This window comes from Clupea harengus, chromosome 10, assembly GCF_900700415.2.
Source record: "Clupea harengus chromosome 10, Ch_v2.0.2, whole genome shotgun sequence".
In the NCBI taxonomy this organism is placed as follows: Eukaryota; Metazoa; Chordata; class Actinopteri; order Clupeiformes; family Clupeidae; genus Clupea; species Clupea harengus.
The window spans coordinates 1,588,406-1,603,126 of record NC_045161.1 but is presented as its reverse complement, the minus strand read 5'-3'; the positions used below and the strand labels follow the sequence as shown (position 1 = coordinate 1,603,126).

General features: G+C 42.2%; 2 protein-coding genes across 3 annotated transcripts in view; both read right to left on the bottom strand.

Annotated features, from left to right (window-relative positions):
- The window catches only part of rabgap1l (RAB GTPase activating protein 1-like), a 116,594-nt gene extending 116,064 nt beyond the window's left edge, over positions 1-530 (bottom strand). Inside the window, 1 exon segment of the mRNA XM_031574948.2 lies at positions 436-530. The gene's annotated coding sequence lies outside the window, so the exon portion shown is untranslated.
- A 428-nt stretch (positions 531-958) lies between these two features.
- On the bottom strand, positions 959-14,721 carry fam163ab (family with sequence similarity 163 member Ab). Of its 2 annotated transcripts, none has more exons than XM_031575100.1 (3): positions 13,437-14,721; positions 3,231-3,343; positions 959-2,808 (listed from the first exon to the last, which is right to left on the bottom strand). In XM_031575100.1, the coding sequence occupies exons 2-3, from the start codon at positions 3,321-3,323 to the stop codon at positions 2,446-2,448; spliced, it is 456 nt and encodes a 151-aa protein (XP_031430960.1). In that variant the 5' UTR covers positions 3,324-3,343; positions 13,437-14,721; the 3' UTR covers positions 959-2,445. The 2 variants fall into 2 exon arrangements, with proteins under 2 accessions (XP_031430960.1, XP_031430961.1); XM_031575101.1 differs by having other exon boundaries at positions 13,587-14,721.

The window sequence follows — 14,721 nt, the reverse complement described above, 5'->3', positions numbered from 1 at the left end:
AGCATCGAACACTTATGAGAACAAAAACTTTACTGGGCTCATGACACCTTGGACAGTGATGGGACAGCACTTAAATACTCCAGTACAACATTAAGTCAGAACTGTCAGACAACCTACTGTCAAGCAGACGTTCTATTCTGACAGGAAGTCTCGTTTACGTTTGTTAGCTTGCGTTTATGCTACCTGGCTAAATTAGCTGAGCTAACTGCGGCCAAAATCATTGGCCAGCTCGGTAAACTCGTTAGCATGCTAGCGAGCCAGTTAGCTACAGCAGCAACTCAAAAAAACATTTCTCCCATATGATAAAACAGTACGCTAACAAGCTACCATACCACGAACATATATGTGACGCCCAATAAGCCAAAAACAATCAAGCGGCAAACAGCGGCAATTTGGCAAGTTTCACGGAGTGACATAAAAAAACAAACAACTTACTTGCTTGGAGTTTGGGGCGCAGTGTTGACTAGCTGTCAGCAGAGAACTGTTGGCAGGCGCGCCACCGACACATCCTCCATCCGCAACCACAGCCTACGTTCACGTAAAGCAGGTAGTGACGTCATCTCTGTCAAATTTCTACATATCTCTTTAAACTTGGTTTTGACAGCCTTGCAAAAATATTTGTTGAGCTGTTATAGCAGGTATGGAAAATATATAGCAGCTTGCAGAAGTCGATATAGGTATAAGTGTATAAGAATGTCTGTATGTATGTAGGTTAGATACTGAAGCCTTTGATTTTGAAGAACCTTGGCTAGACTGTGAGGGAGTTTAACAGAAAATACACTGTTTAGCAGGCAATTATTTTGTGTCATGGGAGTATAAGAACCATTAGGCCTGTTTATATTATATGATCTGTGCAGTGAATTAAAAGTTTCTCACTTGGAAAACCCTACCTAAGGATTAGAGGTGTTCAGAATACTGTAATGTGTCATTTTGATGAATGAGATTTCAACAGAGAAAATATAATAAGTTCATTTTATTTTTTGCTTTGCTGTTTCAATCAATCCATCTTTTAAAATCACTCACTGTTTAAACTAGAAAGACATTACAGGAAAATATTTCTCTATAGCTGGCAAGCAATGTTTTGTTTTAATATGTGTATTACTTCAGAATTTGTAATAAAATCATTAGCAAAAAGATTTGTAATCAACAAAACAAATAAATAAATACAAGTATTTCAAGTGCATCACAAGTTTAAATAACTACCAAGGTGTAGTGCTCAGACATGACATTTTGACACACTTCAACAACAAAGAGATAAGTAAGTTCACACTGTCAATCCTTTCTCAGTTCCTCTGAGGTCCACTGTGAAATATATATTGTGGCTGGATATTGTCAGCCAATTAAGTTGACAAAGACATACATAGAAATCATTCAATGCATTTCATAGTAAATACACATCCACAGTTTTGCAATAACCTCTGCAAATATAAACACAGTTAATATATATCATTCCTGTATCAGCATTAACTCTCTCCACTTGAAAAGTATCAAATCCAAATCGAGGTGCAAGAACAAACAGGCCACTCTTGGGAAGTGAAATATCTCCCAAAATATGCTGCTGATATGACTCTCCACTTCAAAACCACACAGGCCAGTCAGACCTAGAAATGAGACTGCTCGATCTGTACAATTGCAATGATCTCTGTAAAGCTTTGTGTATGTACGATGTGCATTACTAACTCACATGGAGAAAACAAAATGCCAGACAGACAGCTGTATTGTTTTGGTTTCTCACTCTTTACCAATTCTTGTCATGAGTCAAACATCAAACTTGCATAGAGAAAGCTCTGAAAATATTATTTGAAAGTTACACTCTTACTTTTTGAAGACTAACATATAAATATTGATTGTTCCAGTTCTTTTCAATGATACTGTATGTAAAAAGATGTTTTCAATTTACCTTGTTTTACACACACGGACATTTATCTATTTAGTGGCTGTTTGAAATGAAGGATAAAAAATAAAAAACTAGTGGGTACAGGTGACACCATTTACACAGATAGCCCTCAAAACAGTTCGAATAGGAAGCCCACACCCGCCTGCCCTGTGAGGAAATGCCTAGTGTAGGCCGATAAGGCATTCCTCCTTGGGGCCGACTGCCCTCATCCAGCCAAAGTGGATGTAACCAGCGTAGGCTGACACTTCTCCTGCAGTACCCCCAAAAGTTTATCAACAACAACAACAATTGGTACAATTGGATTATGAAATGAAACACACAGAGAACAGCTTATTTGAGCTTATTTTGTTATAACTAGTAGCATTTGGATCCAGTGACAAAGAGTGTAGGTAGCACAGTGGCCACAGGCTTCTCATATACGTTCATCCCTCCAGTCGCTTGAGTCCCTGTCCTCTGTTTTCCCTGAGAGGTCAGGTTGGGGTCAGCAGAGGGATGAACGTGGACCAATCACAGGGCATGGTGAAACACTCCAGGACTGGACCACGGAATCAGACGTCGGTGCTGATCGCACGCCTGTTGGTGTAGAAGTCCGGCGCATTGCGAGAGCTCAGCGGGGCGCAATGCATCTTGGGTAGCGGCAGCGACAGCGAGGGGTTTTCAAAGTGGGTGGGCATGTAGGTGATGCGCTCCCCGCCGTTGCGTGTCTCCCCCGTGGAGCGGACGTAGAAGGGCGAGCCGTAGGGGGAGCAGGAGGGGCAGTAGCTGCTCGAGGGCACTGGTTCCGGGGACAGAGACAAAGGGGTGGCGGCACTACCATCCAGCCCGGGAGCGTTGCACTCATTGCAAGCGTGTTGTGATGGAGTGACTGAGGCAGCTTCGCCCTCGGACTCATTCTTTTTACAGCAGTAATACTACGAGGGAGGAAGAGGATGTAGCATGTAGAGGACAGAGAGGAGACGAAGCAGAAAACCAAATGAGATAAGATTAGTAGTCAGCTGAGGTGAGGAGGTGACAAGACGAAAAGGGATGATGTGGGGTTTGGGGGAAGCAGAATGATGTCAGATGAGGGGAAGAAGTTGGTGGGGTGTTTTTAATAACATGGCAAAAGACATGAACTTAATGGGTCAGTAATTAAAAGTCACATACAATTTACGTACATTTTCTTACAGTGATCTATCAGTGAAGCTTTTAATCAAGCTCAGCACTACATAGCTCTTTAAACTGGTCTGCCTTTTGTTGAACTGGCAACCAGCAGTACAACAAGCATGGAGGCACACCAGACTCCTACAAGGTTGGTCAGCATGCAAGCAACAGACAAGAAAGCATTCCTCACCTGGAGACGACAGTAACAGAGCACTGCAATGATAAACAAGAGTATCACCGTTGCGAGAATTCCTCCAGTTATGACAACAGTTCCAGCTGTCATCCGACCAGATCTCCATCAACCTTCGAAGACAAATAGAGTCATTATTAGAGTACATTGTTTAGATTATTACATAGTCCACACTGCATGGGTGTTTAAACATTTGGGGTGTCTGCACTGTAGGGTAGGTTAATTCGAAGTTAGAAGGAGCACTGTTTTCTCCACTGATTAATCCATGAAAAGACCTGAACTGGTTTATCTGTGAAAATACAGAGGGGCAGATGAACTAACACGTCAGCGCACGCCGGCATAATTTCTTTGCAACGTGCACCTAAAACATGGCATAACAAACCGCACATGGCTAAAACTGCTTTCTGCCTGCTACAGGAGCACAGAATGACAACTTTCACTCTTCTGATTTATATGCATTCGTGGGAGGGTCGTGGGAAAAGTGGGAGATTTGGGCAAAATGATGGGAGGAGGCCCTTACTGCTTTTTCGCTAACCGCCAATGGTATACGAAGGCTATATATCTGGTAGATGTAGATACATGGATGCGCCTTTACATTGGTGGTATAGGGTTGCGCATCCGCGAGTACCTGCTATAGTTAGAGTGACGCAAAATTCGTCATCAGCGGGTGTATGCGATGCTCGGTGGACGTCCGTGTACAATCCAATTTTTTGTGTCCGCGCGTCCACTACGTTACAAGGGCACCAACTGCACATGCTAAAACTGCCCGAAAAAACTACGCGTCCGTGGTGTGCGTCCGCAAGCGAGGGTAATCAGGGCGTGCAACATATCAGGACTGAAAGTCCACACTTCAGTTCACCATCCTCTGAAAAGGGACAAGGACAAACCTCAACAGGGTGCCAGTTATTCTGACAAAAAATTACGCTGTTAGAAAAGAGGGCATGCTTCTCTCATAAAATACATTCAGCCCATTAACAGATTGGAAGCCATATGGTACAGAATATAAAATTGCATACAATTAAATTAAATCGCTTCGTGTTTCAGGTGGAGCCTATACAAGCGATCCAGAGCGACACGTAGTATCCACAAGATGGTGCTATACATCAAAAGATTAATGTGAAGACAAACCCACACTAGAATTCTTGCCATAAAAACGTGTGGCAGAATACTGGTAGATTCGATTATCCCTTGACGGTTCAGTCAAATTTTTTGTTGTAAAAAAATGTCTAGTCCTAAAATAACATACATACAGGATAATAGTTGATGATTGTTCCTGTGTCATCTGTGCATGTTGAAAACTAGAGGTGTGTTATGCATTTCTTCACAGTTGGCAAGAACAAGTAAAAAAAATACATATAAAACACTTTGTGAAAAAAAATCTTCAAGTGTAACAGGGAAGCATAACATAGACACACACACAGTCTAGTAACAAAGCTCCCCCTGCTCATACAGACAGACATTTTGAGCAAACCCATAAGAAGGAATTGAGTTTGACCAGCAAAATAAATTTGATTAGCTAACCAGCCAAATGAAATGTAATCATGCTCCTGCAGGTGGATGAACTGCTGCAGGGTTTTGTGTGTATGTGTGTGTGTGTGTGTGTGTGTGTGTGTGTGTGTGTGTGTGCGTGTGTGTGTGTGTGTGTACATAATCCAGAGTACTTAATTTTTCTCATGCTGGGAAACCATTAAATCCAAATTCACATATGTCTATTCCCTATGTAAGGAGAGACCTAATTCAACTTTCAATAATTTGTTCAATTAAAAAAAAGCTTCACAAACAAGTCATGAAATACAAATACATGACATAGTGAATAACACCAGCCATTGTTCAAAACGCAGTCATAAAAAAACAAATACACTAGAAGCATTCTTCTATATATTAATGTACGTTTTCGAGATGAGTGAACAACACATGTGTGCTATATGAGTGCATAATGGATGCACCGTGTATGACTGCATCATGGTAAAAACACGGCAGCTGTAGAGAATGTCAACATATGGATACGCTGCACTGTGTGATAGCTGATGTCCCTGTGCTATTGTCGTGGCTTGGTACATCCATATAATGCGCTCTGGAAGAACTCATGGCCCCTCTGAGAGCTCTCTCACTCACACTATCTGAACAGCATGCTGGATTGGCCTCTCCATTGCCAGGACTAGATTACAGCCACAATACAGAACAGCATGCAGTTCAGTTCCAACCGTTTTGCTTTTTCTACTAAATCACAGATAAGAGACTGAACACTATAACCCAGCGTGCCTATGCAAACTGTAGATTAACTAAATGAGCTGCCCATGCTCTCTGTTACTTTTACAAATACATTATTAAGATGAATTTGTAAAAGGATACTGGCCAAGATCTGTGGGGAGCTGCAGGGAGAATAGATGTGCTGTTTCATTTGAGGGTTAATAATATTAGACTGAACGCCCATCTTCCTCTCTCGGACTGTGCGCCAGGCAGCAGGACAGACTGCCCTGAACTCATCTGAGAGATAATGCTGAGTGAATCAAAAGTGGGGCAAAGGTCACTGCCAACCCCCCAAAGATAGGGATGAATTTTTAAAAATACACAGAGAGTGGCTTTTTGGATGGTGCCCCTCTTTCGACTGAAAGCTTGCTGATGACTAAATCTCAAAAGCGCATATGTTTGTGTGTGTGTGTGTGTGTGTGAATACATGCATGTGCATGTTTGTGTGTTTGTGAAAGAGTGAGTACATCCATGTGCGTGTGTGTGTTTATGTGTTTGTGTTTATCATTATTCATAAATCATTATAAATAAAGTATCAAACTAGATTGCATTGAATCAATCAAAATATCCTTTCATGGATATTTTAGGCATTCTAATAAATGCCAGGAATTTCCAATATGTAATGGCTGGTTTATGTACTAATTAAACTATCCTGTAGAGGACCCTAACGGGAATGTAAAGAAATAAAGCAAACTTGTTCATCTGACGGTCTGTAGGTTACTAATGGTGCTCTAAACACACTCCCTCGGCCATGTGTGTTTCTGTAGCAGATATCACACACTCCCTCAGACATGTGTGTTGCTGTAGCAGATGTCACACACTCCCTTGGCCATGTGTGTTGCTGTAGCAGATATCACACACTCCCTGGGACATGTGTGTTGCTGTAGCAGATGTCACACACTCCCGCGGACATGTGTGTTGCTGTAGCAGGTGTCACACACTCCCTCGGACATGTGTGTTGCTGTAGCAGGTGTCACACACTCCCTCAGGCATGTGTGTTTCTGTAGCAGGTATCACACAGGTTACAAATGTGTCAAATTAACCCATGTCATTTAAACCATTTCTGCATCCATGAATGAAGTGGTTTGTGGTTGCTTGTGAGAGGACGTGGCCTGTGTGCACACACACGTGCTTTTGTGTTCTGTGTGACAGTCCCCACTTCATCATCTCTGCCACTTAATCTATTAGAGCTATGAGTCGGCAGATCGATAGGCTGGGTGGATCACGAGCAGATGTTTCCTCAGCCCTAACCTAGTCACAGCATTTTGGCTCTGTGTGCCCCTGTCTCAGTTTCCCCTGTCCTTTCCTCATCTCTGCTCCTCTCCAAGCCTTTACTCATCTCTGTTCCTCTCCAAGCCTTTACTCATCTCTGTTCCTCTCCAAGCCTTTACTCATCTCTGTTCCTCTCCAAGCCTTTACTCATCTCTGCTCCTCTCCAAGCCTTTACTCATCTCTGCTCCTCTCCAAGCCTTTACTCATCTCTGCTCCTCTCCAAGCCTTTACTCATCTCTGTTCCTCTCCAAGCCTTTACTCGTCTCTGTTCCTCGCCAAGCCTTTACTCATCTCTGTTCCTCTCCAAGCCTTTACTCATCTCTGTTCCTCTCCAAGCCTTTACTCATCTCTGTTCCTCTCCAAGCCTTTACTCATCTCTGTTCCTCTCCAAGCCTTTACTCATCTCTGTTCCTCTCCAAGCCTTTACTCATCTCTGTTCCTCTCCAAGCCTTTACTCATCTCTGTTCCTCTCCAAGCCTTTACTCATCTCTGTTCCTCTCCAAGCCTTTACTCATCTCTGTTCCTCTCCAAGCCTTTACTCATCTCTGTTCCTCTCCAAGCCTTTACTCATCTCTGCTCCTCTCCAAGCGTCATCTCCCTCTGTGTTGCCAGTGTACATGCTTTATCTATCTTATTCAAGTCTCCTCTGCACCCAGCTCACTCTCTCTCTGTTTGCATGGAATCCTTCTTCTTGGATCTTTCATGCCCAGTTTGCACTTCCACTGCAGCCCTTACGTGAAGAACGCGAGAGGGTCCTCGCAGTGTTCAATGGCGGTGATAAAACCACTGAAATGAAGCAACAGCAAACGGAGACGAAGAGGGACCACCACGTTGTTTGTGAACGAGAAATTCAAACGATCAAAAGGACACCCAAGGTTTCCATTGACACAGAGGGCCCTCGTTTCATTGATGGTCAACGTGGCTGGCAACATGCAATGTCTGCGGTGCATGACCTAAAGCTAATTTAATAACTTCAAAATCATTTTGCTAATTTCCTAATATGAGCAAGATTCCAAACGCAAACATGTGTGTGTCAGCGTGGGAGTTGAATACATGAGTTTCTTCAAAGCAACACCTTTTCCCTTGAAATTTTTGATGATTTCATTTCAGGCAGACCCTCAACACAAAACACCTGCTCCCTCAGGCTTTGTATTGAGTGTAGGTGGAACCATAATTATTCATTCAAATGATCCAGAACCACATTTTGAAAGCTTTGAAAGCTTTCATTGGTCTGTGTATGGCGCTTTAAACAAGGAAGCCCACCTTAATATCAAAATCTAAATTCAATCAAATATTAACTAGTTATTATAGCATAACTGATTTTTTTAAGTCATGCAATATTTGAACATCCCACATCACACATTTTACTGTTCAGACTCTGTGTCCATCAGGGTCTGTCAGAGTTTTATACTTTAAAGGGACATGATGTTCTAAACTGGGTTAATAGCCTGGCATATATGGAGATCTGCGGTGCCAAAGCCTCATGTATCTGAGTCTGGCCTGGTGAGCTGCAGCCAGTGGCTGAGGAGGAGCAGTGGAGCCACCTCTCCTGTATGCAGTTATAGATGACATCGCACAGGAAACACCACAGCACTCATCACCTAAACAGTACACGCACCAGCCCCTGGGGAGAAGGGCATCTGTGGGCTGAAATTACAATGTGCTCTGGCAAAGGGTGTCTCTTTCCCTCTCTAGTTTTGTCTTTCTTTCCTTCTTTGCTTCTCTCTCTCTCTCACACTCTCTCTCTCTGTTTTATTCATCCCTCTGTCCTTCATTTGACTGAGGCTTGATACATCATCTGTCTCCACACATATTAAACGGAACTGCCTGAGCCAGGATTGTTCTAAATTCAACAAACATTTCTATCTTCTAGGCTTGTAATGGCGTTAACTGGTTTAATATTGTGTTGGGCTGGTCATATATTTTCTATAGGGTTAACTGGCCTGTGTTACAGTATCCCCTCTCATCCTGCCGTATGCTTCTCAAAATACATTTGATTTGGTCCCATATTGGCAACGGCTACAAACATACATAAACAGTAAGTGTGGCTGAAATATTTGTGGACTATGACCAAAAGTGAAGGTATAATTTTGAGGGTAGTAAGGTATTATTAACCCTTACTGCTCAGTAAGTACAACTGATTTTAGAAAAACAAATGACCAACAAATCAAGTGATTTCTAGTATGTCAGTGAAAACAGAGGTTTTGTATCAATTCTAGGGTGTGTTGCAGGATCTCACTAGTATTGAATGACCGGAAGGTTTTAGAGGCACTACAGGAAAACTATCCAATCTACTTATTCATGTAATAGCATAACATCCTTCTAACTGCTAACAGCCAACTGCTGTGGATGCAGCTGATTTTAAGAGATGTCTGAAGCCCAACTGATGCAGCTGATCTTAAGAGATGCCTGAAGCACAACTGCTATGGATGCAGCTGATCTTAAGAGATGTCTGAAGCCCAACTGCTGTGGATGCAGCTGATCTTATATTGATGTATGAAGCACACTGCCTCCTAATCTGACAAGACAATGAGAGGCCGTGAGATCCCATTCACAATGGGATTTACAGTCACAGAACTAATGTCATTAGTGTAATGCTCTTATCATGGGTAACAGTTGGTTTTTACATTTGGAAAATGTTTTAAATGTTGTATGCATTCTTTATATGGTGCATAAGTGTTTATATGACAAACTCTATGAAGGAGACAGTTTTATACACCCAAATGAACAAGGTGTCTTCTCTCAGTATTAAATCAGTGCAAGTGCAAGTCATTGAAAACATTAAAGACTTCAAGATTAGGCCAGATAGCATAAGACAGCATACGACAATTGATTTGTAAGATACCTTGGCTTTTACAAATTTGTGTTACAAAAATGCCATCACATTTATTGTGTCAAACTGATAGCAGAGTCAGACATACTGTTAAGATGGTGAAAACGTAAAAATGTCTAACCACACTGGAGGTAAAGTTTGATTTAAGCTTTAAGCTTGATTTGCTAACAGAATATGTATCTGTCTGGCACCAGATCAGGCTATAGTATGTATGCAGCACTCCTGATTTCTAAACCACGGAACCAGCTAGCTACAGACTGCACATGACATGACCGCATTGGTGCCGCCAGTCGGTACGTCATGAGATCAGTTTTCACTTCAGAATATTATAGAACCAATAGTTTTTGTTCTAGAGTGTATTTATGTAATCAGCGATATGAGAAGCAAAGTCCTGGACCTGGCTTCAAGGCTAGCTGGGGTGACTGCTCTCTCCCTCAAGACATGAAGTGAATAGGCTAAAGTTGAGGCTATACTGATGATACAGCAAGGTGCCTCCTGGAAGAATGCTAAGCCCCCCCCCCCCCCCCCCCCCCCCCCCTTCTATATCTATATCTACCACTACTGGGGTGAACGGTTGGACACGTCTTGCTGAGATCAAACTCCTTAACATGGATTTCTTTTTTCATCTGTTGTGCTGCCAAGTCAAGCCTATGAAATGCGCACAGGAGAAACTAGTGAGAGGAAGTATTGGGTCAGTTGTTGCCTTCACACCCCACTCTGCTGACCAAAGACAGAGAAGACTTTTAGCGGGAGTGACAGGCTGTACAGTGAAAAAGGCAATAAAACACCAGCTGGGTCAACCAATCAGATAATGGCTACATCATTTCAACATCTCACACAACGTATGCTGCACCACACACAGTTAGCTCACACCAGGAGAACAGTGTAATGCCTCTATTTCTTCTAAAGGGGAGATATGAAGTGAGGAGAGAGGTCCCAATTATGCTACCTTATATGTGATCCCCATCCCCACAGGACTGATTACGCAGTTTAAAAAGGGCAGCTGGTTGTGTACACCAGACCAGACACTGCTTGGTTAGCTGCAAGATGTTACTGATGTTCTAAAAACATGAACATTTGTTTCGACCTACAGCAAAGAAGAGATATATTATTAGCGGGTGCTCATATGAATTCTAGTACATCTGTTGTCATTTTTCACACGTGTTAACTGGTCAGGAAAAAAAACACCCAAAGAGCTGTAGAGATGTAGAATCCTAATTCCATCCTAAATCCTTAATTACTTAATCCCGACCATTTCATTGTGTTTTTAAAATTACATATTATGGTAAGAAAAACTACTTCAAACTTCAAAATATGTTGCACAACACACAATTACACAGTCACTCTCAATCACACAGACAGAAATCACCGGAAGATGACTAGCTCAGGATTCTTCTCTCATCACAGCCTGAGGCCAATGGCTGCATATGCTGCATTACCAACAACCACACACCCACACACCCACACACCCACACACACACACACACACACACACACACACAGATATTTAGATACTTATTTGTGAAATTTCATAATAAAGCTTAATTTGACGTGCCTAGTGGTATGTTCAGAATTAGACACAAAAGACATATTGAGGGAGCAAATGTCACACAACGTTAGACAATCCTTTGTAGTGCTCTAGTCATCCATTTTGTACTTTTATGCACGGCAAAGAAGGGCCTGTTCCATTCCATCTAACTTTGAAGTATTTTCCTAATTTGTGGTATTTACTGTGATCTTCAGGCCAACGAGAAATGAAAAAACACAAGAGCCCTGCCCTAGTTCCTACAGCCACAGGGTTCGCTCCCAGCTCTGACGCCGTGGAACGGGAGCAAGGTAAAGGATGCTGCACTCAAAAGCCCATGGATCTGACAGGCTTCATCTGTTAGGTAATAGCATTAATCTGCTGATGGAGGAGCGGTCTCTAACTTTGCACTTCAGATCACAGTGAGGTGCCTGCAACTTTTAAACCCTGGCTTTTCAATTATTTAAATGTCATTCCTGCAAACAATATTTTTCCATCACTGGGCAATTTTAGCCAGGTATTCACACTGAGATTTTCTTTCCTACTAGCAGCCCTCTCCCTTCAGAAAGCACTCATCTCCACATGTTCTTCCTGAGGATACATGTCCTGCTGTCTCAGAGCCACACACAGCTCAGAGACATTAGCAAAAGAAAGATAAAAAAAAGAAGAGGAAGACTTTATGTAACCCTCTGGGAGGAAGCAGAACAGAATTCATCCAGGTTATGGACTATGTCTACATCCTGAACCAGGATGATCAAATTTGTACATTCAAAACCCATTTGCTCATTAGTTAAACAGATCAGCCAGTGACTCATGTATGGCGTCCTGCTGTGAAATGAACACACCCAAAGTATAAATAAGTTTACCCCTGTGTATCTACTGTGACGCATTTGGATTGAACTACTCTCTGGAAACATTCGAACATACAAAAAAACATTCTTAGTGTTTTTAAAAGTGAAATGTTTGACACACAACTTAGAGAACGACATCAGCTGGAAGGACTGAAACAGCTAAAGGGCTTTTGGGGGCTGAAATCATTTCTTCACAATTAAACGCTAATATCATCTTGGTTGCCAGGAAAGAGGTCAATGAAGAACATCAAAGGATTCTAAAAATTCTTGACATCAAGAAGACTTTAGATTGTTATCATGTACGGTACATATGCATAGCCATAGGAATATGAGTTGTAGTAACTACATGCTTTTGGGATGCACAGAAACACATGTTCTGCTGCTCAACAGCAGCCCAGTGAAACAGTTCCCTGAAGTGCAGCTGTATGTATTTTTAATACTGTAAGAGATTTCAGAACTGACTCAATATCATTAAAGATCCAAAGGACAGACAGGCTCAGTATTTCCCCAACATCAAAAGTAAGCCACATTCATCATGTCAAGTGAATCCCTTAGGGCACACTTTGCTTTTCTCCTGGGTGGTGGCTTCAAACTCCTGCATTATCTCATAGCAAGTAGCTACAGGAAGACACATGTATTTGTCATGAAGTCTCTTGAATTGTTTCTCTCGCCCTGCAGTCTAATCTTTCTGTTCAGTAGGTCAAACATTTAGCACAGTATGTTTCACTATAAAACCCTGGCACATTACCTTTGCCCAATCGGCCAAAATGCTACAGAGCCCAGTAGCCTACAGATATGAATATAAATACACACACACTCACTCACTCACATACACACACCTGTGACCAACAGCTTAGAGCAAATACAGCATTGAATTACTTAGCACCATTAATCATCACCGAGGGAGAGGGAACACAGTGAAGTAAACAGAATGCAGCATTGCCCATTACCAACCGTTTAAGGACGAAGCAACGGTCACCACAGCAGCATGCAGACCAACGGAGGTTGTGGATTTACAGTTTGAGAATGTGTAGTCTATATCCTACATACGAATCCGAGCTACTGAACAAATATGAATTTATTACGCAAGGCAAACTAAACTATACCAGGAAAACATGTGATAAATACGACGATCTCTTTTTAGACTCTTATTTACAAGCAAATAAACAGGCAACTTGTTTAACACATATTCACCGTGATATCAGAATTAGAAAAGAGATGTGCGATTAGAGGTATAGGCCGTCATTGAGTTCAAAAGCTAGTTCCGTATCATGCATATTCCGATTTTTGTATGATTGTGATTCCAATTCCCAGCATCCCAGCAGTAGGCATCATCATTCACTGTTAAAGACTCTCGTGTCCATTGCAACCTCCTCTGTCAGCAACAAACGGGAAAACAAACCAACAAGGTAATCGGCACATGCTGTTTATAACAATGGAAAACCAAATATCAGCCTATAACGTCAAATACATACCTTTGTCAAATGTCTAGGCTACTTCACGAAACAGGGCAATGTTAGAGCGCACTGAGACCAACGCTGTCAGCTAATTCAAAACGTGTACCGAGATCGCTCCGTTTCGACCGATTGTTTCCACATCACGCATGGAGAAGAAAAAAAACTTACTCGTCAGGACTATCTGAGGGGTGTTACATTTTTAATTTCTTCAACTTAAAATATTCCCTCGCGTCTCCTTCAAGTTCATTGGCTACAAAGATTAATGTCTGCCTTCCACAGAAAGACGAAGAGGGACCACTTGAGCAGATTGCGGCTCCTTACGCATCCATCGGCTCCACCAAGCATCCCCCAGGAGGACCGCAACAGTCTCAATGATGAATAGTATGTTCCGTTAAGGTCATGGTATACACCCACCGAGGCGACCCACACAGCACGCTCCGCAGCTCTTTCATCGCCGAAAGACCAAGACTATTCACCGAAATTACTTTTTTAACGGTAAATCAAAAATATAAAACTACTAGATAGCATGTGCTAATCCATATTTGATGGAACGAAACCACTAGGACTAACCACTCACTAACTGCTGCCCTAATGCAGTGATGACTGAATTAAACACACGGTGTTGACACGGTACGGTGCATGAGAGCCAGACAGATAACGTGAAGTCTATACACTGTAGCTACTCGTCTGGGGAGCCTTTCATAACATGGAAAATAAATTGCAACGCCTTTTCAGCGTATGCCGTTTAAACCAATTAGTCAATAGCTTATGCACGGTCAGAGGGCCTATTGTTAAAACCTGTGGAGGCGTCTGTCCAAAGTCTGCTACAGCGAACTAAGTAAAATCAAGAATTGACTGGCACAGTCAGACCAGATTATGACCTCGGTCTGGTCTACAACTGACTTGTGCGCAGCAACTACAACAAAAAATGTACATCTACTGTTGAAGAGAAGTGCACCGCCCCCAATAATGAAATTACGCAATAGCTACCTTCAGTAGCTACACTTCACAGCTGTAGTGATGGGTGTTGACTGCTGGAGAAACAGTGACACGAGTCTCAGTCCAGATACTCACATCTTAAACCTTTCTTTTCTCTTCAGTGATCCACCTTATTTACTCACTGGGGCCTTTTCTGAAAGAACTCGAACCTGTTAAGGTTTGACCCACTCTTACATACCCGCCTAGCCCATGCTATTCAGGTTTGGACCTCAAAAGCAAAAAATATATCCTTTCGGAAAGCACCAGATGTTTCTCAATGATTCAACTCAGTCATATAGCTGAGTTGGATGATGATGATGACGGA

Coding starts and splice junctions, on each gene's coding strand:
- fam163ab (XM_031575100.1), bottom strand. CDS start 3,323: ATGACAGCTGGAACTGTTGTCATAACTGGAGGAATTCTCGCAACGGTG. Junction 2,809..3,230: donor TCTGTTACTGTCGTCTCCAG/GTGAGGAATGCT, acceptor CCTCCCTCGTAG/TATTACTGCTGTAAAAAGAA.